This window comes from Daphnia magna, linkage group LG7 (genome assembly GCF_020631705.1).
Source record: "Daphnia magna isolate NIES linkage group LG7, ASM2063170v1.1, whole genome shotgun sequence".
NCBI classification, from domain to species: domain Eukaryota; kingdom Metazoa; phylum Arthropoda; class Branchiopoda; order Diplostraca; family Daphniidae; genus Daphnia; species Daphnia magna.
The window spans coordinates 8,873,401-8,898,997 of NC_059188.1; the positions used below are offsets into that span (position 1 = coordinate 8,873,401).

A 25,597-nucleotide genomic window follows, 5' to 3' on the forward strand; every position below is an offset into this window, starting at 1 on the left:
ATTAATAATACTGTTTTATTTGTTTTGAAATGAATGTTTGAATTTTTTGAGCCTGGACGTTTTTATGCATAATTCACTCAAAACAAATAAATTCGTAAACATACATTTCTTTTGAACGTGTTTATTTATTTTGCTGCTTCATAATTACTGTGATGACAAATGTAGTAGTGGAATCACTAAACCATAATCGCGCATAACATTATTTCTTAGAAAAACAGCTTTTATAGCATTCTTAATTTCATTTTTATTCCATTTTTTCTGCCTTATTAAGCCGCGCACTTTATATACATTTAATTCAGATGCTTTAGCTGGGTGCGAGTAGAACTCTTCAAAGTTACCATCACGCCTTTTTCTATTCTAAGAGCGTAACCTGTAACATATAATGAATCCATAGCTGTAACTTTAATAACTATTGGATGACTAGCCCTTGGAACGATAATATAGGAATCATTTTTAGACTGTGGAATGATAGTAGCGAATGTATCATATGATTTCGATTTTCCGCAACGCTCATTTAATCCAGTTCTCTTCATCGCACTTTGCATAGCATCGATTTCTGATAACCTTCGCACAATTTGCTTGAGAGGAAGTCTTGAATTTCTAAGAAGCCTTTTGAGTTTTCCTAAATAGTTTTCAAATCCAAAACAACTAAATGTATCTAACGCGCCATGAATAAGAACGTCTCCTGCCAAATGGATCAAAGAGTGGATATTGTAAACAATATGAAAATCACCATATAAAGCTGAAAAGTTCGTCACAAAATGTCTCAGGACTTGATCGGCATATTTTATATGGTCTACCGTAGATTTCGGATTGCAAAGTATTCGAATAGCAACAAGGAAATAAATAAAGTGTTTGTACTGATGACAAGGGAGGATGTTTCTTAAAATATATATACCAGTGTAGAGAAGAAACGTCCTAAATTCTGTGGCTTTCCAGTTACTTATATCCTCAAGCGATCGACCTTTTCGATTGAATTCCTTTGGTAGTTGCATGGCACATAATCTGATTAATTCATTTATCAATCGTTGTTGTTGCTTACTCAGGCAATCGGGGTGTTGTTCCAACCAAATCATTTTCAGAAGGCGTTTCATGGCTCCAAAACAAACCAGGTGAAGATAATCCAACGGTATGTCAAACACCATGTCTAAATTATCGATTTCTTCAAGAGGGCTAATGGAATTATGATGATGTTCATCAGAACCAGCTCTAAAAGACTCATCAGTTCTGAAAAGCATTTTGAATTTACTACAAGAAATAATTCAGTAGCTTTTTAACCAATAATAAATACCTTAAAGCTGCCGTTAGTTGTGGAAACGTCGTTCTATTATCAGATCTCATTCCATGTGTTTCGCATCGTTCACATGCGCAATATCCCGTGTGTCCAATGATTTGCTTGATTAATGCGCGAGCTGGTGCGTCACAACAGAAAGCGCCAATTCGAATGTCAAATTTTTGCCCAAAGTGAAGTATTCCGTCGTTTAAAAGCGCTTTTAATTCGTCCAAAAAAGGCCGAAGATATGATCTGACGCTTAGCGGTTTTCCAACTCCACAGTGTAAAGTGACGAGAAATTCACTACTATCTTGACAATTAATAATGCGACAAACAATTGGCCAGAATTGCGTGCGGCTACTCCTCCAGAGCGGTAAACCATCAATATTAAATTGAAGAATAAGCATCATCAGCTTTTTGTCGGCGTTCATCAATTTTTTCCTTATCCCTTCAATTAATCCAAGGTGGACGAATGAGTTGCTGTTGCATTGGACACCGTTATTTAACTTGGTTAAGTCGCAAACTTTCGTCTTCATAATGGTTCTTGGATCCTTAGGTATGTTATGCCCCAAGTCGCGTAAGAGATTTGAAATTTCAGCGATAGTTGTTAGAGAACAATTAGTCTTGATTTTTATCTGTGCGATACGCTCCGTAATGGTTAGTCCGTTAAAAGCTTCCTCAATTGGATTTTCATTTACAATATCATCAAAGTTGTTTAAAATTTCATCGCTGTAGCTACTATCGGTACTTGTGTTGTAATAAATTGCAGCAGAATCTGTGGTTGTTGTGTATAAAGATGATGTGTCATTATTATGTAAGGAGTTGTCAAAATGTGCCGCAGATACCGCAGATCTGTTATCTCTATCTGAGGCTATATATGAAAAACAGAGAAATGATTTGATTTGAGCCATAATAAAGTATTATTTAATTTTAAGATAATACCTGAAGATTCAAATTCAATCAATTGTCCCCTAGCACAAATGTCCTGGTGAAGTAGTAAATTTTCTATATATTTTAAAGACATTTTAAAGTTTAATCATTGATTAGAAAGTTTGTTTGTATCACTTTGCACGGAAAAATTATTATACCTGTCGTCATTCTTAAACTTTCATCTGTTAAATTTCTGTCGGATGTTCCACTATATAAATCATTGTCTGAACTTTCGCTTCGATTTTCTTCAGCACTTGTTCCGGAATCTATATTTAATAAAGTAGTTTTGACCAAATGCCTGAATCGGTATTATATTAAGATGCATTAATTTTATTTATACCTGATCGTTCTGATGAAGAACTGAAATAAGTAACCAAATTTTGCTCTTGCTGTTGAAGTTTTAGCTTTTGGATTTCTTTATTTACTTCCCTATTTTCTGTCCACCTAGACGAACTCATGATTGCAAATCATATGACACAAGCGTGGTTAATTATGACAGGCCATCCATTTATTGTGGCAATAATACATATAAATTAAAAAAACTGGAATTTTATTGTAGTACTATTGTTATTCCGCTAGATGAGTTCTCGAATAGACGAATTAAGCTTCTCACAAAATGGTCATGCAACGTTGCGTGCCGTTAGCATCATCAGAGGCAATCACGTTTATCAAGTCTGCGTTCTGCTACCAAGATGTCTGCAATAGTACGTTTCCCAGAAAAGCCATACAAGCGGTATTGGGTCGCAAAAGTTTACGACGATGAAGTGGCAAATAAACAGGTTTTCAGTGTTCTAAATCCTAAATGGTGTCAGCCAGAAATATTGAAATGCCAGTTTCCTGCTGATATGAAAGTTAGTGAACAAGTGAAACAACGTGGTGAGAGCATGAAGCCAGCGGAATGGGATTGGATAACTTCCTCATATGTGTATTTCTCTCAAACTGCAGTTTGAGATTTTGCTTTAGATTTTGCTTTAGATTTGCATTTAGACTGACTGAGAGCTATCAGTTTGTCCTTTCGAGAAAAATAAAAGGCCAACACCATGGTTAAAAAGGGTTTTTGTTAACCATGCTCAAAGTTGCCACTACTCGTGTATCATCCAAGCTATCATGTGTGTTGATGGAAAGCGATCTGTAGGTTATTGCAATAGTTTTCATTATTCTTGGTTTATTTCTAATTTGGATTTTGCTTTAGATTTGCAATTAGACTGACTGAAAGCTATCAGATTGTCCTTTCCAATTGCTGAAAAAGTTTCTTGGTTGGATGCCAACATCAGCCGTGTGAAGGCAACTCTTAAGACTAAGGACTTGCCTATTAAAGCCGCTGCCTTCCATAGCGAACACCAGGTAAATTATCCCACTCTCCCTACCTCATCACGATTAATTCTTAGGTCACGATAATTAACATGCATTTAAATTTCCTTGCAGGCTTTTGAAAGCAGCATGAATCCAGTTTTGAACAAACCCAAACCACAGCCTCCTGCCCCACCGGCTGAAGCTGCACAGTCGGGCAAGCCAGAGGATGCTGCCAACGGCTCAACAATAGTGCTCCCAGAATTGATCCGCGGACCGCAGTCCCGACTCCATCATGCGAAATTAATTGGCCGTGCATCACCAACTTATATCGGATGGGCGCTCCGTATTGAAAACTATTGCTAAATTTCATAAAGCTTTACATAATTTTGCTTGGACAATCATGTGTAAGTGGTGTATAAAATGAAATGCGTGTTGAATACAAATTTTAAATCGCGTGAGTTGTATACTTGTATTATTGAAACGACGGATCTGTAAACAGTTGGTAGTACAAAGACTGTGGTACGCGTTATGTAACAAACCTGTTATACAGATTTTGTAAGTCAGGTCTGTAACAAACCTGTTATACAGATTTTGTAAGTCAGGTCTGTCACAGACCTGTGTGACAGTCTGTAAAAGTGGGACACTACAAACAATTTACAGACTCTCAAAAACAGATCTGTAACAGACCTGAAACAGAGTCTGTGTGCTACCTGGGTGGTAAAATTATTCTCTGATTCGTCAAATTAAAAAAATATATTGAATTTGCATTTAATTGAGATCAACACAAATAGTTGTGGATTCTACCAACAGATGGCGAACGAGAGCGTTTGTTTTTATTTACATTCGGGAATCATGACTTGAACTACATTTATATTTCTTTTAGCATAGTAGCCTTGAAAACAGCTAGTTCTATAATCTTTTTTCCGCTCTATAATTACTTAACCGTCATCTGCTTATTATTAACGTAAAATATTTTATTTGTCTACTAGATGATATTAAATCTGCATATCGGCGAGTTGAACGACTGAGTAAAGGAGAAACGTTTGAAGAATCTGAGCAAGTAAAGCGTTTGAGAATAGCGAATAAAAAGTATGCTGATGATTACGAAATCGGGGAATTTTGAAAAGCTAGTGAGAAAGCTCTATCGCAAGAATCGACCAGGACTACGCTGCCCTCAGTGAAAAAGTCGTTAGCCAAGAAGCCCACACAACAAAACATTTCAAATTTCCCATCTATACCGAATAGTAGTGTCCCCGAAGGTAATATATGATTATTATTATTAAGTTGTAGTATCATAATAAGTTACTTTTTTTATTAGTATCCGGAAAACGTGGGGTGGATAGAGGCAAATCTTTGAAAGCTGTCATTCAAACGGCCACAGTCAGCACTGTTTCAAATTCCGAATCATTAGAGAAAGATATGGTTGCGCCCGAAGGTAAATGGCAATAGATATTATGTTATTATTATATATTGGCAGAACAGTTAATTTGTTATTGTTATTAGGATTATTTAAGCGCAATTGTCAGGTCACGTTGACGCGATATGAAGATATGAGCAACGACTCTGGTATCAATATTGACACAATTGAAGAACCATCACATATACAAGATTTTGAAAGTTCATACCAGGAGACAACGCAGGCATCTAGAGCGACCAATGCAAGCAAAGTCCGCGATATCAACTTCATCAGTCAAAAGAGACGAAGCAAAATCCAGAAAAATACTTCAGAATTAGAAATGGTGTTGTACGTATGGCCTTTTTCAGAATACTCTATTTTATGCAACTACATCTAAATACTTTTTTTTGTCCAGGACTCCTGCTCAAATGAGTCGTCTACTGATCAAAATGGATCAGCGAAGTAAGCGAACAGAAAAAATGGTGATAGAGATTAAAAATAATCGTACTGCTGGAGTCTTTTCTCCTTCTGGACTTCAATTATTGAAGGACAAGCTTCCCACAATGCCTTTCGACGATTGGAGTGAACTTGTGAAATTTGAGGATAGCATAGCTAGCGATGATGGGGCTTCTATAAAGAACGATTTGGTACGTACACTATATTTATTTCTACATTTTCACAGAAAGAAAACCAATGTGTAATGTTATTAACGTAACTTTAAATTCTAGTTGGCATTCCTACAAATGGTACCTGGTACTTCAGTATATCAAACTGCCAAAAACATGATGGCTACTCTGATATCCATACCGCTATCCCAGCTATGTACTTTTAAAGGAACATCTGTTATTCGTGACAAAGGAATACAGAAAAACAAATTTTCTCAATCTTGCCCAACTATCTTGGCTTGCATTAGTGGTAATAATTGACGTAATTTATATAAGTTATAAAAATGAAATAATAATGATAAACACTTTTTTATATTTAGCTGCCTGTTTATCCCGACATCACGATAAATACGACCCCAATCAATTCAAAACGTCTTTACAAAAGTTTTTTATTGAATCTGGAGATAAAAATGGGGGCACAGAGAAAAGAAAGAGAAAAATCAACGAAAAAAATTAGAAGGACAGATTCAACAAAAAAATCTCTCAAAAAATTCAGCAAGTGACATCTTTGAATCGTCGGAGGAAGACGTGGAATCATCTGGAAATGAAGCAGCCAATTTCAGAAAAAACAAGAGGAACAATTTTGATTGTATTAGTTCGTACTTTAGTTCAGGTTCATCAGATTCAGATAGTTGAATTCTATGTCCAACATCGCCGTGAAACATGAATCGAAAAATAAACAAATTGTGGACTGTAAATTTTTTTCTTTCATATTTTTCCAATAATAACTTCCTCTGCAAAATACGATGTATGCAGTTTTCAGCTAAATATAAAGCAAATAACATTCGCCAACATTTGAAAAGTAAGAAATCTGTTATTTTACCAATAGAAGTAAAATAACTTTAAAAATATTGTGACCCAATAAATTCGGGTGCAAAAATATATTGGATAAATATTTAAAAAAATTATTTTACCAACATCTCAATTGTAGGAATATAATATTTTAGCAATATTTGGGAAATATACTCTGCTAGCTGGGTGGGTAACCATGTTTGTTTCAGTCAGATTTGTTTCCCTTAATCACTTGTGAACTAAAACAAATATGGTTTCCCATGTTTGTTTCAGTGAACATAATGTTTAAAATTTCCTATTATTTGCATAGGACCACTGGGGGAAATTATTCTCACCTAATCGGACGATGGTAACTTCAGTAGCATGTGCTTCAACGAGAATTGATTGCTGCCATTGCTACCAACCGTAAAGGATATCGCATTCGATAGAACAAAGTAATGCATTCGATTGGTCAGCTGACGTTTAATCCTTCGCTTTACAATTCATGGTCGGCCCATGACAGTACGAGTAACAGGGAAAAATGTATGACATTTTTACACCTGACGATGTCTCATTTCGATGTTTTTTCCCCAGTTATGGAACTCAGATTCCAGTAAGCTGAGCCACCCCGTGTGTCTGGCATAACCCAGACAATGCTTTGGTCGGCCCATGACAGTACGAGTAACAGGTAAAAATTTGTGACATTTTTACACCTGACGATGTCTCATTTCGCTTAACTTTTTTAGTTCATACCCCAGACAATTCAGAATGCACAGCGAGGCTCGGCGTTCTAACTTGCCTGTATCAACAGATTACTGCACTTCAGCCCATTTCCGTCCTAGATGTTTTCCAGACGTTACAAGTTAGCATTGGTTTTAATCAACTATTGTCGTTATTTCAATCTGTTTATTAACAGGTAAAGAAAAACGTCATATCCTGGCATACAGTCCACGCAATAAACATGGAACGTATCTCGCAACGCCTTTACCACCCCAGTTAAGGATTTGTGTACAGATACTTCGACGAAAATTCAAAAAAAAAAAAGTAATGTCGACGAGGAGTGGCCACGAGAAGTCAAGAATGCCGGGCAACTTTTTTTTTTATCATGACAATGCTTGCATCACTTTTTTGTCAAAAATTCTCCTATAAAGTAGTACACGCATCAACAAAGCATTTCATCGTCCATTTTTTTATTAGTTTGTTTCTAAAAAGATAGGTCCGTCTATGTGTCCCAGCGCCACAGCTTGATAGTCTTATCGTTTTCCAGTGCAGCAGATGCGATGACATTTTCAGTAGAATGGCATCCAGTACATAACACGACATCTGGAATGCAGCACAAAACAATTCGTGAGTGCCAACGAGGCCCATTCAAAACTGTAATACATGTACAAAACGGCGGCCACCGGCTAATGAGAAGTCTTATCTCTACGACCTTGAAGTTTTTGAACAATTTCTTTCGTTTGAAAGTTCCAAATCTAAACCATGTTGTCTCCAGAACCGGACACGATCCACTATAGAAAGAGTGATACATTAACTTACATCAATTTGTTAAACTATGCCCTACTTTTCCTCCAGTACCTGAAAGGTTGGCGAAGATGCAATATTTTCCTTTCTTATGTCCAGTATAGGTTTCCAAGCATTTGCCCTGGAAATATCATAGGCAAAACAGATCATTTAACTGCCTTTAAAACAGTGTGGGTTGAATGACGACACCTTGGAATAATCCAATAATTACCTATTGTGTCCCGAGTTTTCGTTTTTGGGATGAAATTTTCCTAAACTTACATTCTCCATGCAAAAGCCCATTGTTTAAGGTATTTTTCGTTTTGAAAGATGAGTTGGTTAATTTTTAATTTGTGTTTGTTCACAAATGGTGACAGCGGCTGTCGTTTGTCCTTTGTTTTATTAGCATTTTATGAAGCCCGGTTCAGCCATTGACGTCTGCCCATCCAAATCTCGAAGGCGGACAACCTGTGGACTTAATTAAATGCTTCTACCTAATGTATAGGTTGCCTCCAAATAGTATGAGCAAATGAAACTTTCTTTGTACGCCCTACGGTAGAGCATGTATGCTTTTCAGCTAGAAGACCAATTAAATGACAGTAATAAACGCTTTTCGATATCCGTATACAATACTTTACCTAAATACGTTACTACTACAGCATCTGTGTTAATTGTTATTAATATGACAACTGACAACCTATCAAAGTCCCGAATGACTGAATGACTAAGTGAAACTCAAAACTACCACCAGATGCCGTATTCAGTAAACACGAGCAGCGGGAAAATTTTCCCGTTATTAGTGACTTTTTTATCCTGTTTCGCAAGGCGTGTCAGCCGTATAGACGTTTCCCGATGCTGAAAACAAGCCGCGTTCATCGGTGGCTATTGCAGGTGCGTACGACGATCCGCTGCCGAGATTGGCGTGTATGTTTGTAAACTTTTCTTTGGTTTTCTTGGAAAATGGAGCAGTGAGGCCCTGGTTAATTGCTTGACCTCCCGCTGACCTTCTTTCCTTCTTGTATTTTTTATATTTTTTTATCATGACGGGTTCAGCACCGTTCGATGCGTTGGCTTGCGCTGATTCCTTCAGTATGAATGTCAGCGCTAGCAACGGTACCGATCGGGAGTTATGAATTTTTTTGCCCGATCACACCAATTCCTCGACTCCCAACAAGTGCCTGGCTCATCTATCCCATGGCGTCCAACCCCCATGGGATTTTTTCCAACCAAATATTTTTTTGGTCAAGAATCATCACGAGACCGGTATCATCGGATGCGGCTCGTTGAGCTGGTTCCGACGGTGCAGGTCCCGCCGTGATCGGATCCACCGTTCAGAGGATTTTTGAAAGCAGAGAAATAATGATTGGCCTCTACCTGCCTTTTTCCAGAAATTGCAGGTCCCAAGCGCAGCCGCGTTCGGAATTGATTTTCAAAAATTCATAGCGGCTAAACAGTGTGTCAAATCACGAAATTTTTTCGACAGCTGCGATCGCGTGATTGTGCTCTATCCAGCGGTACCCGATGAGGAGACGTGCGACCGCTCCTTCCGGTAGCTGATTCGGCCGGTTTCGGCTTGTCCGATTTTCACGCGGATTTCACGGTTTAGCTGCTCTTGCCCGGCTTCATATGTCATTTTCCCATTCGTAGGGCGATCCGAGTCGACGTAAAAAAGTTATTCACGGTCAAACATGGAGACGAGCCGCTGAATTTTCAGCGGAAAAACGCCGTTTCCTGGAATTTTATAAACGGTTCCTAGGAATTTTTCCGCCTTTTTTCCGCCGAATTTCTCCGGAACACGGTTTTGGTCTGGCTGCAGCTCCTTTTCTTCCTCGTCCCTACCCCTTGTCCCTCCCCCTTGCCCCCCCCCTTATGTTTCCTCCTCTTTTTTTTGTAGCGTATTGTAAATTTTCGGGCGTAAATCCGGTAATACCTTCGGTAATATTAAAATACTAAAGTATTTCAATATTTACACTCAGGGACAAGAAATGCATAGCACAATACCTTCATGTAAATAAGCTCCATTACCGATACAGAGATACAAGAAGTGCATAGCACTATACCTTCGTGTAAATTAAATCTAGAATTGTGAAAAAAAATGATGGTGAAAATGAGCCGCGTTCATCGGTGGCTATTGCAGGTGAGTGCGACGATCCGCTGCCGAGATTGGTGTGTATGTTTGTCAACTTTTCTTTCGTTTTCTTGGAAAATGGAGTAGTGAGGCGTTGGTTAATTACTTGACCCCCAGCTGACCTTCTTTCCTTCTTGTATTTTTTTATGTTATTTAATCATGACGGGTTTGTTACCGATCGATGCGTTGGCTCACGCTGATTCCGGCAGTATGAATTTCAGCGCTAGCAACGGTACCGTTCGGGAGTTATGATTTTTTTTGTCCGTTAACACCAATTCCCCGACTCCCACAAGTGCCTGGCTCGTCTATCCCATTGCGTCCAACCCCCATGGGATTTTTTCTATCCAAATATTTTTTCGGTCACGAATGATCACGAAACCAGTATCATTGGATGCGGCTCGTCAAGTTCGTTCCGATGGTGAAGGTCCCGCCGTGATTGGATACACCGTTCAGCCGCAAATGATTTTTAAAGCTCGAAAAATGATGATGGGCCTCTACCTGCCAATTCTAGGAATTCGACGTCAAAAGCGCAGCCGCGTTCGGAATTAATTTTCAAAAATTTATAGCGGCTGAACGGTGCGTCGGATCGCAAAAATTTTTCGACAGCTGAGATCGCGTGATTGCGCTCTATCCAGCGGTACCCAATGAGAAGCCGTGCGACCGCCCCTTCCGGTAGCTGACTTGGCCGGTTTCGGCATGTCTGATTTTCACGCGGATTTCACGGTCCAGCTGCTCCTGCCCGGCTTAATTTTTCATTTTCCCATTCGTAGGGCGATCCGAGTTCACGTACAACAGTTATTCACGGTCAAACATGGCGACAGTGCGCTAAAATGATTCCGGCAGTATGAATGTCAGCGCTAGCAACGGTACCGTTCGGGAGTTATGATTTAGTTTGCCCGTTCACACCAATTCCCCGACTCCCACAAGTGCCTGGCTCGTCTATCCCATTGGGTCCAACCCCCATGGGATTTTTTCTATCCAAATATTTTTTCGGTCACGAATTATCACGAAACCGGTATCATTGGATGCGGATAGTCAAGCTGGTTCCGATGGTGAAGGTCCCGCCGTGATCGGATACACCGTTCGGCCGCAAACTATTTTTAAAGCTCGAAAAATGATGATGGGCCTCTACCTGCCAATTCTAGGAATTCGACGTCAAAAGCGCAGCCGCGTTCGTAATTAATTTTCAAAAATTCATAGCAGCTGAACGGTGCGTCGGATCGTGAAAATTTTTCGATAGCTGCGATCGCGTGATTGCGCTCTATCCAGCGGAGGAGCCGTGCGAACGCTCCTTCCGGTAGCTGACTCGGTCGGTTTCGGCATGTCCGATTTTCACGCGGAGCCTTTTGCCTTGTTTCCCCCATTTTAAATTATGCCACATCAATTTCAATACTTGATTCAAGTGTATCTCAACTAGATCTTCAATTTGAGTGGTTTAATTTTTAATTTGGATCTACCCGTTCGATTTTGAAACTCAGGTTTACCTTTTTGGATCTCAGAAAGATAACGAGTACGATACGGGGCCCAAAAAATTTTTTACTAAGTTCCTTTAACCGTTTGTAAAACCTTTTTGTGGAACCTTCTGATTAATGTACGACCATCCTAATCATCATGTTTGAATCGGCATTTTTCCAGCTACCCCTCCGTATGCTTGTTTATTCAGTTGCAACATTTTTTCGATATTTTATTTGGATTTTGTGTAACTACCCTCCCTGTTACCAACGTTGACTACACTTTTCCAGGAACAAGAACCAAGGTCGACATTTTCTCACAGCGACTCAATTTTCCTGTGAAATTTTGACTTTCTTCATCGTCACCCTGCGAGTCAACTCTGCCATCACTTGGAAACTGGCTACCAGAATTTGAGCTACGCCCTTTTTTATCAACTGTATATACATCTGTATTTTTGCGGCCAGGCTCATTTCTGCTTTTTTAACTTTATACCATCTTGAGGCTGTTTAGCCGTCGCGAATGGTTTTTTAATAAAGAATTTTTTAAAAAAGAAGCTAGTTTCCATTGGATTTATTCTGTCTTTGCACCGCTGGGAGAGATTACGCTGATCGCTTGTTACCGCTATTGAAGTGTGGATTGTTGCGTCTTTTTTAAGAGACACACACCCCTTCTTTTTGCTGTTTAACTTTTTGCTCATCAAGTGACCACTCTCCTTTACCATGGATGACATTGACGATTGTCTCTCTCTCGAGACATTTTACCGCAACTCTCGAAAAACAAAAGGCACGGGTCTTTTTCTACGTCTCCCACATGGATTATCGGGAAAACATTCCCTGTTTTACCACTGCTTACGAGACAGTCCATCATGCACTACCGTAAAAATATGTCTAATTCAGGTTCCGGTCATGCCATTTAAGACCAAGAAAAACCCCCGCACCTATCAGTATTTGATCGCACCATCACAAACCTGGACTCCTATTGAAGGAAAATGGGAGGCCCTCGCCATTGCTCCAAATTATCAAGAATGTGAATACATGTCACGAAGTCCATATTGGTCCACTATTGTCAACACGGTTCTACCCGATCAACCCGAGCTACCCGATGATGACGAAATTTTTCCTGGGGCCCCACCCAATCTTGAAAGCACCAGCGCGTCATCAGCCGAAGGATCCCCCAAACCGCCGGTGCCGCTTAGCCCGCTGATCTTCATCCCTTTCGCCAATGCAACACCTGAGACAACCAGCACACACAAAAATATTCAAGATCTGCTACCAATGCCAGCCCCTACATCCATCACCACTAACAAAGATATTCAAATTTTGTCAAGATTGATTGCTGATTACAATGCCATCCATGACGCACGCAAGCGTCATGCCCTTCAACTGGCCGACGGTAAACCACCGTTTCCCCCTTTGCCTAGACCTTTCCAAATTCCAGCTATGCACCGAATAGCTTCCCCTGAATTGGTTGTGAGTCTTAATCAGGCAATGGAGTGTTGCGCCGTCACCCTCACCACCCATTTGATTGAGGCTGAAGAGGGGGCCTTGAAACAAATTTTGGCCGAGGTCGCACTCATCACGGTAGATTGGTCTCCCACTGATGAGGAATTTAGATCAGTGGTTGAATTCAAAAATCTCCGAATGAAGAACCAAGAAAAATAAAAAGAGAATGGAGGCACCCTTGAATTTTTTGAGCTAACAGAAAACAATGGCCGCCCATTTATCCGACCCACCTCAGCGCCATCTACTCTTCACACCAACGGTCAACGTTTATCCAAGCAGACGACATCAACATCAGACCCTAAGATGGTAGCTGAAGCTGTATCTCACCACCCTATTTCGAAAGCGGCGAAAAGAAGAAGTAGAAGAGCCACCCTCGAAATGGAAAATATTCCATCCCCCGCCATTTTGTCTACAACAGAAAATGGAACAAGTACACCCAAAGTAGTTTAAAAGGATGGAAGAAACCTTTCCTCACGACGGGATAGTCTTCGTGAATCGGATAGAAGAGCGACTAATTCATCCTCAAAAAACGTACGGTTCTCATCACCCCAACGCAACCCGTACAGAAGCCGCCAACGTTCATCGGACTCCCGTCGATGGTCTTCGTCACCCCGGCGCAACCCCTACAGAAGCCGCCAACCGTCACCGGACTCCCGTCGACGGCAAACATCACCCCAGCGCAACCCCTACAGAAGCCGCCAACTGTCACCGGACTCCCGTCAACGGCAAACATCACCCCAGCGCAACCCCTACGGAAGCCGCCAACTTTCACCGGACTCCCGTCGACGGTTATCATCACCCCGGCGCAGCCCATACGGAGCCCGCCAACTTTCACCGGATTCCCGTCGACGGTTATCATCATCCCGGCGCAACCCATACAGAGCCCGCCAACTTTCATCGGACTCCCGTCGACGGTCTTCATCGCCCCGGCGCAACCCCTACGGAAGCCGCCAACTTTCACCGGATTCCCGTCGACGGTTATCATCACCCCGGCGCAACCTCTACAGAAGCCGCCAACCGTCATCGGACTCCCGTCGTCGGCTTTCATCACCCCAGCTGAACCCCTACGGAAGCCGCCAACTATCACCGGACTCCCGTCGAACGTATTCCCCAATCAGCCAACGAAGACTCTACTAACCAGCAGACTATCGCCGGCACCATCACGACCACGACAACAAGGAAAATTACGTTGACAACGAGCAAGAAAAACACACACCAAGAAATCACTGTTACAAGAAATTATTTTGAATGATGGTAATGCCGTGCTTGATGACGCTATTAAAGAAGGCCTTTTGAAAGGCCTTTCTTTTATTCCGTTCCAAAAAATCAACCAAGAAAAAATAAATCAAGATTTGCATTCTTTTCAACGGCTCATCAATCTTAAACTATTTTGGCAACTAAGGAAAAACTCTGATCACCAAAAAAGTGCCATATCTTCTTTTTTAAAATCAGAATGGTCACCAACTGGTCCCCTCACGAGTGATTACCCCATCTGGAAAAATTTTGTCGACCGCTGCCGTTTACCGTCAAGAGGTGTCAACAATATTTCTCCACACGTCATCAGAGCTTGGAAAAAATTTACAAACGACCCTCGTTGGTTCGTTTTGAAATCAGACAAGGGCGGAAAAACCGTTATTTGGGGTCGCCATGACTACCACTCCGAAGCCCTTCGCCAACTCAACGATGGCTCCACGTACCAGCCGCTCACCCGTGAACAAGCGGAAGAGAAAATTTCTTCACTGGAAAAAATCAAGAACCAGCTGATTCAACATCTCTCCCGTGACGGCTGCATCACTTACAGTGAAGCGGGGCGCCTCCTTAAGGAAAAAAATAAGATACCATGTATCTATTTTCTACCCAAGGTACATAAACCGAAGAGACCCGACACGAATATCTTCGCGGGTCGCCCCATCATGGCCTCCATCGGTTCAATCTTCAAGTCGTTGGATGTTTACTTAGCAATTTTGACAGCCCCTCTACTGCCAAAAATCCCCTTCTCTCTGATGGATACGGCGGGGTTGATTAACGAGGTCAGCAAATTAACAAATCTGCCTAGTCAGGCATTTTTGTTCTCAGCTGATGTCGAAAGTCTATACCCGTCAATACCTTGGGAGGAAGGCTTAAGGGCCAGCAAGATTGTTTACGAGAAAAACTTTGAGTTTTTGTGTAATTGGTGTGTAAAAAACCACCTTTTACCACCACCAAGACCTTTTTTCTTCGAAAAAATTCTACGTACCATTCTGGAAAACAATGTATTTCATTTCCAGAATGCGTCTTGGTACCACCAACTTAAAGGCACTGCCATGGGTTGCAGTATGTCCGTTTACTTCGCAAACTGCACCATGTACCAGCGTACCATCTGCATATTGCCGCCGCTATCACCGCCTAATCTTCTATATCTGGGGAGATATATCGACGACCTCATCGGCGTATGGATCGGCCCCCCGGGCCTCATTACCACCATTTTTGCCCCGGTAATTGATGATGACATCCGCCTTACATACGTCCTTGGTGGCAAAATCATCGAAGCCCTAGACCTAACTCTAGCATTGGAGCCGGATGGGAGCATTTCGACGAGATTGTACAAAAAACCATTGGAAGGAACACAATTCATCCATTGGAAGTCCAATCACACCTCGGCAACAAAAAACTCGATCCCCTACGCTCAACTGCTCCGCCTAAAGAGAAATTGCACGTTCCAAAAAGACTTTTGAATGAAGCAAAAATTCTTTTGGATCGCTTCCGCTGCCGCGGTTACCCTAAAAGGGTCCTACAAAAGGCCATGGAGCAAGCAAACAAAAAACTAGGGAGTCACTGCTGAAGAATCAACCTCTTACAGAAGCCCAAAAAAACGAAAATAGATTGACAGTAGTCTTTGACTATGACGAACAATCTTCTCGTACCCTCAAAACGGAAATCAACCGCTTTTACAACGAGCTTTTATTGGGTCCACTCATCATGGAAAGAACAGAGAAAATTGGCTGCCCCATCCCCTTGAACACACCAAGAATAGCTTTCAGAGTAAGCCCTTCACTCGGTTCCAAAGTTGGACCGACCTACAAGCCGGGTTAACTCCATCATCTTTTTTCTATACCCTAACCTATCCTGACCTAAACTAACCTAACCCATTTTCCCCTAATTTCCCCTTTTTCCAAATCAGTGGGATATAACTGATTTTAACCCTGAAAGCAGCTGAAGACAGAGGATCAGTCTCGTTTTTTTTTAAACGAGATTATTATAAAAACCTAACCATATATCCTATCCGATGTCTCCGCTTTCATTCCTAATCCTCCTTACAACTCTGGATATTAAGATCCTGCCACAGGCATATGGCGGCCTTCGGCCGCCGTTTCCCTAACTAGAAAATTTTTGTAACTTCTTCAACTTCTCTTTTCGAGATCTTACCGTTGAGGTACAATTTTTCTAAGCACGGATTCTGAATCAGCATTCTTCGGGCTACATTTTCATACCTCTGTTTTTATCTTTACTCAACTTTTTGTGAAAAAACGGAAAAGTTTTACGTTTCCCTTTTTTCGGAAAAAAATATTTTGTTACAAACCTCAAAACTGGCTGCAGTTCCTAGAAAAAATTTTTCTTATCTATCTACTGCACCTTTTCTGAATTAGCATTCATCCCCCTTCCTGGAGCAACATTTACTTTCTCTTTTTCCATCGGGTTAAATTTTGAGGGGTGGAAGCATATGGACCTCTTGCTCAGGGTACCCCTTTACACAGTAAATGCGGTATTTTGCCTTTTGCCTTGTTTCCCCCATTTTAAATTATGCCACATCAATTTCAATACTTGATTCAAGTGTATCTCAACTAGATCTTCAATTTGAGTGGTTTAATTTTTAATTTGGATCTACCCGTTCGATTTTGAAACTCAGGTTTACCTTTTTTGGATCTCAGAAAGATAACGAGTACGGGGGCCCAAAAATTTTTTTACTAAGTTCCTTTAACCGTTTGTAAAACCTTTTTGTGGAACCTTCTGATTAATGTACGACCATCCTAATCATCATGTTTGAATCGGCATTCTTCCAGCTACCCCTCCGTATGCTTGTTTATTCAGTTGCAACATTTTTTCGATATTTTATTTGGATTTTGTGTAACTACCCTCCCTGTTACCAACGTTGACTACACTTTTCCAGGAACAAGAACCAAGGTCGACATTTTCTCACAGCGACTCAATTTTCCTGTGAAATTTTGACTTTCTTCATCGTCACCCTGCGAGTCAACTCTGCCATCACTTGGAAACTGGCTACCAGAATTTGAGCTACGCCCTTTTTTATCAACTGTATATACATCTGTATTTTTGCGGCCAGGCTCATTTCTGCTTTTTTAACTTTATACCATCTTGAGGCTGTTTAGCCGTCGCGAATGGTTTTTTAATAAAGTATTTTTTAAAAAAGAAGCTAGTTTCCATTGGATTTATTCTGTCTTTGCGCTGCTGGGAGAGATTACGCTGATCGCTTGTTACCGCTATTGAAGTGTGGATTGTTGCGTCTTTTTTAAGAGACACACACCCCTTCTTTTTTGCTGACACTTGCTTTTTTGAATACACTTTTCCAGGAACAAGAACCAAGGTCGACATTTTCTCACAGCGACTCAATTTTCCTGTGAAATTTTGACTTTCTTCATCGTCACCCTGCGAGTCAACTCTGCCATCACTTGGAAACTGGCTACCAGAATTTGAGCTACGCCCTTTTTTATCAACTGTATATTAGTCTGTTTCATTCCCGAACTTTTTTTTATTTTCATATGGGCCTTTTTTTATTGAGGTTACTTATAGGTTGAATAACTACCCTATTTTTTTTTCTTAAAAAAAATATAATCTAGACCCCCCGACAACTCATAGAGTGTCAAAATGGGTGTTTTTTGACGGTTTTTCGGCACGCTTGGACTGCGTGTTAGTTTTAAAAATCGTGCCTTAACATATTATTATTTAACTAGTAAAACTACATATTTTTACCAATTTTGAAGAAAATCGAAGGAAATTTAGACCCCCGCGATAAGTTTTTAAATTCCGTTTTCGATATGACAAGGTCACTCAATGACTTTACCTGTCGGGATGTGAAAAATTCCCTTTAGTCTTATGTCATCAGATATAATAATATTAGGCAACAATGTAATGAGTCATTAGACTCATAACCAGTTACCAAGCACTCCGATGTGAACCTTTTTTAATGTGCCTCTCAGTGAAGTGAAATATTAGGCCAGTTAAAGGGCATGACGCTGGCGTGCGTCATGGATGGCATTGTAATCAGCAATCAATCTTGACAAAGTTTGAATATCTTTGTTAGTGGTGATGGATGTAGGGGCTGGCATTGGTAGCAGATCTTGAATTTTTTTTTGGTGTGCTGGTTGTCTCAGGTGTTGCATTGACGGAACGGATGAAGATCAGCGGGCTATGCGGCACCGGCGGTTGGGGTGATCCATCGGCACTCATCACGGTAGATTGGTCTCCCACTGATGAGGAATTTAGATCAGTGGTTGAATTAAAAAATCTTCGAATGAAGAACCAAGCAAAATACAAAGAGAATGGAGGCACCCTTGAATTTTTTGAGCTAACAGAAAACAATGGCCGCCCATTTATCCGACCCACCTCAGCGTCATCTACTCTTCACACCACCGGTCAACGTTTATCCAAGCAGACGACATCAACACCAGACCCTAAGATGGTAGCTGAAGCTGTATCCCACCACCCTATTTCGAAAGCGGCGAAAAGAAGAAGTAGAAGCAGAGCCATTTACTATGGTTACCGGACTCAACGTTTATGGCTTCCATAAGCTTTTGTCGTCGTCTTGTGTTGATTGCCTCCCGTCAAATCCTGCCACCTAGTGGGTGTGTAACGATACTATGTGTCACGCGCGACGCGCCACCCTTGCTGAGTTGCTGCCCACATTTGAAATTTCCAACAACATTTATACATTTTGGGGCACTTTTATCTATTACTTTGCTTGTTTACTACCTTAAATGGGTTGTTTTTTACGATACACAAATAAATATTTTATAACAATAATTGAATTGAAAGCAACCGACTGATTTTATTATGGTGTCCACATCGATTACATAACATTTTGAAATGCAATACATTAAGCGAGCTTTCCTTCCTTAAATTTAGCTTTTACTTTAGCTTTTTGCTTGGACAAGAGGAGGTTATTCAGTCTTTCCAGTTCCTGTGCAACTTGAGCCATCGGTTGCAGGACATTCGGCATCTGATCAACACCTTCGTTCTGGGACTGTTCGGCAGCTTGCTTATCAAAATGAGATATCACCGTCTTCTGGATAAAATAAATGAATTAGAAAAAAACAACTTCAAGTAACAAGCTATGCTATGTTAATGAAAGAAATACCTTGGGTGTTACTGGCTCAATGTACTCGACCAATAAATCAAAAGATGTGGAAGCAGTACGAAGCAACTGTGGTGGAAGAGAAGAAGCGACTGTGGGAAGTTGGTGAGTAGGAATGACTGTGACTGGCTGAGAAACACCGTGTTCATTGACAGCTACACCATACAGGTCCACAAGCTGTAGCACTTTACTCCTGTGTTCGGATAGAATGTTTGGACAAGAACAAATTAAATGAAACTGGTCGTTCAGATGAGAAGACTGATCCAACACATACCTCTCAATAGTGAGTAATTTACTAACACGAGACCTTTTCAGAGGGTGCTGGTTGACAGTTATAGGAACATTTGCCAATATGTGTAGTGTGGAAGCCGGTAGATTGGTAGCATAAGTCACATCTTGCAAAGCTTTTTTCCTTACTTTTGGTTGTTCAATGCCAACTTCTGTATAGAAAATTACCAAATTATTTTAAAATAAATATGCATTAACTTAATATTAAAATTACCGAGATGATACTTAGGATTTGAACCTGCACGTAATCTCCAGTGGGTGAAAGGATGAAACAAACCTAGAATATCGTACCCTTTGACAATGTCAGAATCGTCAAAATGGCGATTGCACAGCCTCGACGTTTTCTGTAATTTAACGTTTGGCATTAGCTCTTGCCATGTATTAAAACTATTGCTTGGCACTCGAAATAATGTATAACTCTCTCTATTTTCGTCATTTCCTGAATACCTATTAATGCAATTGAAAACTACACAGTTACGTGACGATGGCTTAGCTTTCGCCATTTTATGTTCTACGTTGAGACTGAGAGTTTGAGACTATCACCGCTAGATGCGCTCAGAATTGGGAGGTATTCGAGGGGGGCGGTATAGATTTTGAAGGAGGCATGTCCTTAGAGGACCCATCAAGACGACGCCGTCTCCGAGAGAATCTTCCGCCATAAGAGTCGTGTAACCATAGTTAATGACTCTGGTAGAAGAGCCACCCTCGAAATGGAAAATATTCCATCCCCCGCCATTTTGTCTACAACAGAAAATGGAACAAGTACACCCAAAGTAGTTGAAAAGGATGGAAGAAACCTTTCCTCACGACGGGATAGTCTTCGTGAATCAGATAGAAGAGCGACTAATTCATCCTCAAAAAACGTACGGTTCTCATCACCCCAACGCAACCCGTACAGAAGCCGCCACCGTTCATCGGACTCCCTTCGACGGTCTTCGTCACCCCGGCGCAACCCCTACAGAAGCCGCCAACCGTCACCGGACTCCCGTCGACGGCAAACATCACCCCAGCGCAACCCCCTACAGAAGCCGCCAACCGTTACCGGACTCCCGTCAACGGCAAACATCATCCCCAGCGCTTCTGTAAGAGGTTGATTCTTCAGCAGTGACTCCCTAGTTTTTTTGTTTGCTTGCTCCATGGCCTTTTGTAGGACCCTTTGAGGGTAACCGCGGCAGCGGAAGCGATCCAAAAGAATTTTTGCTTCATTCAAAAAGTCTTTTTGGAACGTGCAATTTCTCTTTAGGCGGAGCAGTTGAGCGTAGGGGATCGAGTTTTTTGTTGCCGAGGTGTGATTGGACTTCCAATGTATGAATTGTGTTCCTTCCAATGGTTTTTTGTACAATCCCGTCGAAATCTCGTCGAAATGCTCCCATCCGGCTCCAATGCTAGAGTTAGGTCTAGGGCTTCGATGATTTTGCCACCAAGGACGTATGTAAGGCGGATGTCATCATCAATTACCGGGGCAAAAATGGCGGTAATGAGGCCCGGGGGGACGATCCATACGCCGATGAGGTCGTCGATATATCTCCCCAGATATAGAAGATTAGGCGGTGATAGCGGCGGCAATATGCAGATGGTACGCTGGTACATGGTGCAGTTTGCGAAGTAAACGGACATACTGCAACCCATGGCAGTGCCTTTAAGTTGGTGGTACCAAGACGCATTCTGGAAATGAAATACATTGTTTTCCAGAATGGTACGTAGAATTTTTTCGAAGAAAAAAGGTCTTGGTGGTAGTAAAAGGTGGTTTTTTACACACCAATTACACAAAAACTCAAAGTTTTTCTCGTAAACAATCTTGCTGGCCCTTAAGCCTTCCTCCCAAGGTATTGACGGGTATAGACTTTCGACATCAGCTGAGAACAAAAATGCCTGACTAGGCAGATTTGTTAATTTGCTGACCTCGTTAATCAACCCCGCCGTATCCATCAGAGAGAAGGGGATTTTTGGCAGTAGAGGGGCTGTCAAAATTGCTAAGTAAACATCCAACGACTTGAAGATTGAACCGATGGAGGCCATGATGGGGCGACCCGCGAAGATATTCGTGTCGGGTCTCTTCGGTTTATGTACCTTGGGTAGAAAATAGATACATGGTATCTTATTTTTTTCCTTAAGGAGGCGCCCCGCTTCACTGTAAGTGATGCAGCCGTCACGGGAGAGATGTTGAATCAGCTGGTTCTTGATTTTTTCCAGTGAAGAAATTTTCTCTTCCGCTTGTTCACGGGTGAGCGGCTGGTACGTGGAGCCATCGTTGAGTTGGCGAAGGGCTTCGGTGTGGTAGTCATGGCGACCCCAAATAACGGTTTTTCCGCCCTTGTCTGCTTTCAAAACGAACCAACGAGGGTCGTTTGTAAATTTTTTCCAAGCTCTGATGACGTGTGGAGAAATATTGTTGACACCTCTTGACGGTAAACGGCAGCGGTCGACAAAATTTTTCCAGATGGGGTAATCACTCGTGAGGGGACCAGTTGGTGACCATTCTGATTTTAAAAAAGAAGATATGGCACTTTTTTGGTGATCAGAGTTTTTCCTTAGTTGCCAAAATAGTATAAGATTGATGAGCCGTTGAAAAGAATGCAAATCTTGATTTATTTTTTCTTGGTTGATTTTTTTGGAACGGAATAAAAGAAAGGCCTTTCAAAAGGCCTTCTTTAATAGCGTCATCAAGCACGGCATTACCATCATTCAAAATAATTTCTTGTAACAGTGATTTCTTGGTGTGTGTTTTTCTTGCTCGTTGTCAACGTAATTTTCCTTGTTGTCGTGGTCGTGATGGTGCCGGCGATAGTCTGCTGGTTAGTAGGGTCTTCGTTGGCTGATTGGGGAATACGGTCGACGGGAGTCCGGTGATAGTTGGCGGCTTCCGTAGGGGTTCAGCTGGGGTGATGAAAGCCGACAACGGGGTTCCGATGACGGTTGGCGGCTTCTGTAGAGGTTGCGCCGGGGTGATGATAACCGTCGACGGGAATCCGGTGAAAGTTGGCGGCTTCCGTAGGGGTTGCGCCGGGGCGATGAAGACCGTCGACGGGAGTCCGATGAAAGTTGGCGGGCTCTGTATGGGTTGCGCCGGGATGATGATAACCGTCGACGGGAATCCGGTGAAAGTTGGCGGGCTCCGTATGGGCTGCGCCGGGGTGATGATAACCGTCGACGGGAGTCCGGTGAAAGTTGGCGGCTTCCGTAGGGGTTGCACTGGGGTGATGTTTGCCGTTGACGGGAGTCCGGTGACAGTTGGCGGCTTCTGTAGGGGTTGCGCTGGGGTGATGTTTGCCGTCGACGGGAGTCCGGTGACGGTTGGCGGCTTCTGTAGGGGTTGCGCCGGGGTGACGAAGACCATCGACGGGAGTCCGATGAACGTTGGCGGCTTCTGTACGGGTTGCGTTGGGGTGATGAGAACCGTACGTTTTTTGAGGATGAATTAGTCGCTCTTCTATCCGATTCACGAAGACTATCCCGTCGTGAGGAAAGGTTTCTTCCATCCTTTTAAACTACTTTGGGTGTACTTGTTCCATTTTCTGTTGTAGACAAAATGGCGGGGGATGGAATATTTTCCATTTCGAGGGTGGCTCTTCTACTTCTTCTTTTCGCCGCTTTCGAAATAGGGTTTTGAGATACAGCTTCAGCTACCATCTTAGGGTCTGGTGTTGATTTCGTCTGCTTGGATAAACGTTGACCGTTGGTGTGAAGAGTAGATGGCGCTGAGGTGGGTCGGATAAATGGGCGGCCATTGTTTTCTGTTAGCTCAAAAAATTCAAGGGTGCCTCCATTCTCTTTTTATTTTGCTTGGTTCTTCATTCGGAGATTTTTGAATTCAACCACTGATCTAAATTCCTCATCAGTGGGAGACCAATCTACCGTGATGAGTGCGACCTCGGCCAAAATTTGTTTCAAGGCCCCCTCTTCAGCCTCAATCAAATGGGTGGTGAGGGTGACGGCGCAACACTCCATTGCCTGATTAAGACTCCAACCAATTCAGGGAAGCTATTCGGTGCATAGCTGGAATTTGGAAAGGTCTAGGCAAAGATAGAAACGGTGGTTTACCGTCGGCCAGTTGAAGGGCATGACGCTGGCGTGCGTCATGGATGGCATTGTAATCAGCAATCAATCTTGACAAAGTTTGAATATCTTTGTTAGTGGTGATGGATGTAGGGGCTGGCATTGGTAGCAGATCTTGAATATTTTTTGGTGTGCTGGTTGTCTCAGGTGTTGCATTGGCGTAACGGATGAAGATCAGCGGGCTAAGCGGCACCGGCGGTTGGGGTGATCCTTCGGCTGATGACGTGCTGGTGCTTTCAAGATTTGGTGGGGCCCCAGGAAAAATTTCGTCACCATCGGGTAGCTCGGGTTGATCGGGTAGAACCGTGTTGACAATAGTGGACCAATGTGGACTTCGTGACATGTATTCACATTCTTGATAATTTGGAGCAATTGCGAGGGCCTCCCATTTTCCTTCAATAGGAGTCCAGGTTTGTGATGGTGCGATCAAATACTGATAGGTGCTGGGGTTTTTCTTAGTCTTAAATGGCATGACCAGAACCTGAATTAGACATATTTTTACGGTAGTGCATGATGGACTGTCTCGTAAGCAGTGGTAAAACAGGGAATGTTTTCCCGATAATCCATGTGGGAGACGCAGGAAAAGACCCGTGCCTTTTGTTTTTCGAGAGTTGCGGTAAAATGTCTCGAGAGAGAGACAATCGTCAATGTCCTCCATGGTAAAGGAGAGTGGTCACTTGATGAGCAAAAAGTTAAACAGCAAAAAAGAAGGGGTGTGTGTCTCTTAAAAAAGACGCAACAATCCACACTTCAATAGCGGTAACAAGCGATCAGCGTAATCTCTCCCAGCGGTGCAAAGACAGAATAAATCCAATGGAAACTAGCTTCTTTTTTAAAAAATACTTTATTAAAAAACCATTCGCGACGGCTAAACAGCCTCAAGATGGTATAAAGTTAAAAAAGCAGAATTGAGCCTGGCCGCAAAAATACAGATGTATATACAGTTGATAAAAAAGGGCGTAGCTCAAATTCTGGTAGCCAGTTTCCAAGTGATGGCAGAGTTGACTCGCAGGGTGAAGATGAAGAAAGTCAAAATTTCACAGAAAAATTGAGTCGCTGTGAGAAAATGTCGACCTTGGTTCTTGTTCCTGGAAAAGTGTAGTCAACGTTGGTAACAGGGAGGGTAGTTACACAAAATCCAAATAAAATATCGAAAAAATGTTGCAACTGAATAAACAAGCATACAGAGGGGTAGCTGGAAGAATGCCGATTCAAACATGATGATTAGGATGGTCGTACATTAATCAGAAGGTTCCACAAAAAGGTTTTACAAACGGTTAAAGGAACTTAGTAAAAAAATTTGTGGGCCCCCGTACTCATTATCTTTCTGAGATCCAAAAAAGGTAAACCTGAGTTTCAAAATCGAACGGGTAGATCCAAATTGAAGAACGGGTAACTTCAAATTGAAGATCTAGTTGAGATACACTTGAATCAAGTATTGAAATTGATGTGGCATAATTTAAAATGGGGAAAACAAGGCAAAAGGCAAAATACCGCATTTACTGTGTAAAGGGGTACCCTGAGCAAGAGGTCCATATGCTTCCACCCCTCAAAATTTAACCCGATGGAAAAAAGAGAAAGTAAATGTTGCTCCAGAAAGGGGGATGAATGCTGATTCAGAAAAGGTGCAGTAGATAGATAAGAAAAAAAATTTCTAGGAACTGCAGCCAGTTTTGAGGTGTGTAACAAAATATATTTTTGCCGAAAAAAGGGAAACGTAAAACTTTTCCGTTTTTTCACTAAAAGTTGAGTAAAGATGAAAACAGAGGACTCAGGGATAATTCCATTAAAAATCTTTTTACACTCAGGGACAAGAAGTGCATAGCACTACACCTTCGTGTAAATTAAATCTAGAATTGTGAAAAAAATGATGGTGAAAACGAGCATAATAAATTAATAACAGAACAGAACGAATCTGTTCAGGCATGAGTCTTCTTGTCGTTTCTGCCGTTTTCTGTCATCTAAAGAAAACAAGGCGAATATGACGTGCA

At 41.8% G+C, this 25,597-nt stretch overlaps 3 protein-coding genes and 1 long non-coding RNA gene across 6 annotated transcripts; 2 read left to right on the forward strand and 2 right to left on the reverse strand.

The window, feature by feature from the left end:
- Positions 1-529: 529 nt before the first annotated feature.
- Positions 530-2,666, reverse strand: LOC123474548. The gene is made up of 6 exons (XM_045176759.1): positions 2,544-2,666; positions 2,362-2,469; positions 2,216-2,278; positions 1,292-2,144; positions 801-1,227; positions 530-622 (listed from the first exon to the last, which is right to left on the reverse strand). The coding sequence occupies exons 1-6, from the start codon at positions 2,659-2,661 to the stop codon at positions 530-532; spliced, it is 1,662 nt and encodes a 553-aa protein (XP_045032694.1). The 5' UTR covers positions 2,662-2,666.
- A 526-nt stretch (positions 2,667-3,192) lies between these two features.
- Positions 3,193-3,951, forward strand: LOC123474018. Its single transcript, XR_006648637.1, has 3 exons — positions 3,193-3,334; positions 3,396-3,547; positions 3,629-3,951. It is a non-coding gene; the product is annotated as an uncharacterized LOC123474018 (long non-coding RNA).
- A 476-nt stretch (positions 3,952-4,427) lies between these two features.
- On the forward strand, positions 4,428-6,255 carry LOC123474083. The gene is made up of 6 exons (XM_045175922.1): positions 4,428-4,755; positions 4,815-4,931; positions 5,000-5,240; positions 5,308-5,539; positions 5,621-5,807; positions 5,878-6,255. Exons 2-6 carry the CDS (start codon positions 4,916-4,918, stop codon positions 6,012-6,014), a joined length of 813 nt encoding a protein of 270 aa, XP_045031857.1. The 5' UTR covers positions 4,428-4,755; positions 4,815-4,915; the 3' UTR covers positions 6,015-6,255.
- A 12,676-nt stretch (positions 6,256-18,931) lies between these two features.
- LOC123466410 lies at positions 18,932-20,208 on the reverse strand. 3 transcript variants are annotated; one of them, XM_045176192.1, is made up of 4 exons: positions 19,765-20,208; positions 19,537-19,699; positions 19,266-19,455; positions 18,932-19,193 (listed from the first exon to the last, which is right to left on the reverse strand). In XM_045176192.1, the coding sequence occupies exons 1-4, from the start codon at positions 20,051-20,053 to the stop codon at positions 19,005-19,007; spliced, it is 831 nt and encodes a 276-aa protein (XP_045032127.1). In that variant the 5' UTR covers positions 20,054-20,208; the 3' UTR covers positions 18,932-19,004. The 3 variants fall into 3 exon arrangements, with proteins under 3 accessions (XP_045032127.1, XP_045032126.1, XP_045032125.1); XM_045176191.1 differs by having other exon boundaries at positions 18,932-19,190; positions 19,537-19,702; positions 19,765-20,199; XM_045176190.1 differs by having other exon boundaries at positions 19,537-19,702; positions 19,765-20,134.
- Between the last annotated feature and the right edge of the window lie 5,389 nt (positions 20,209-25,597).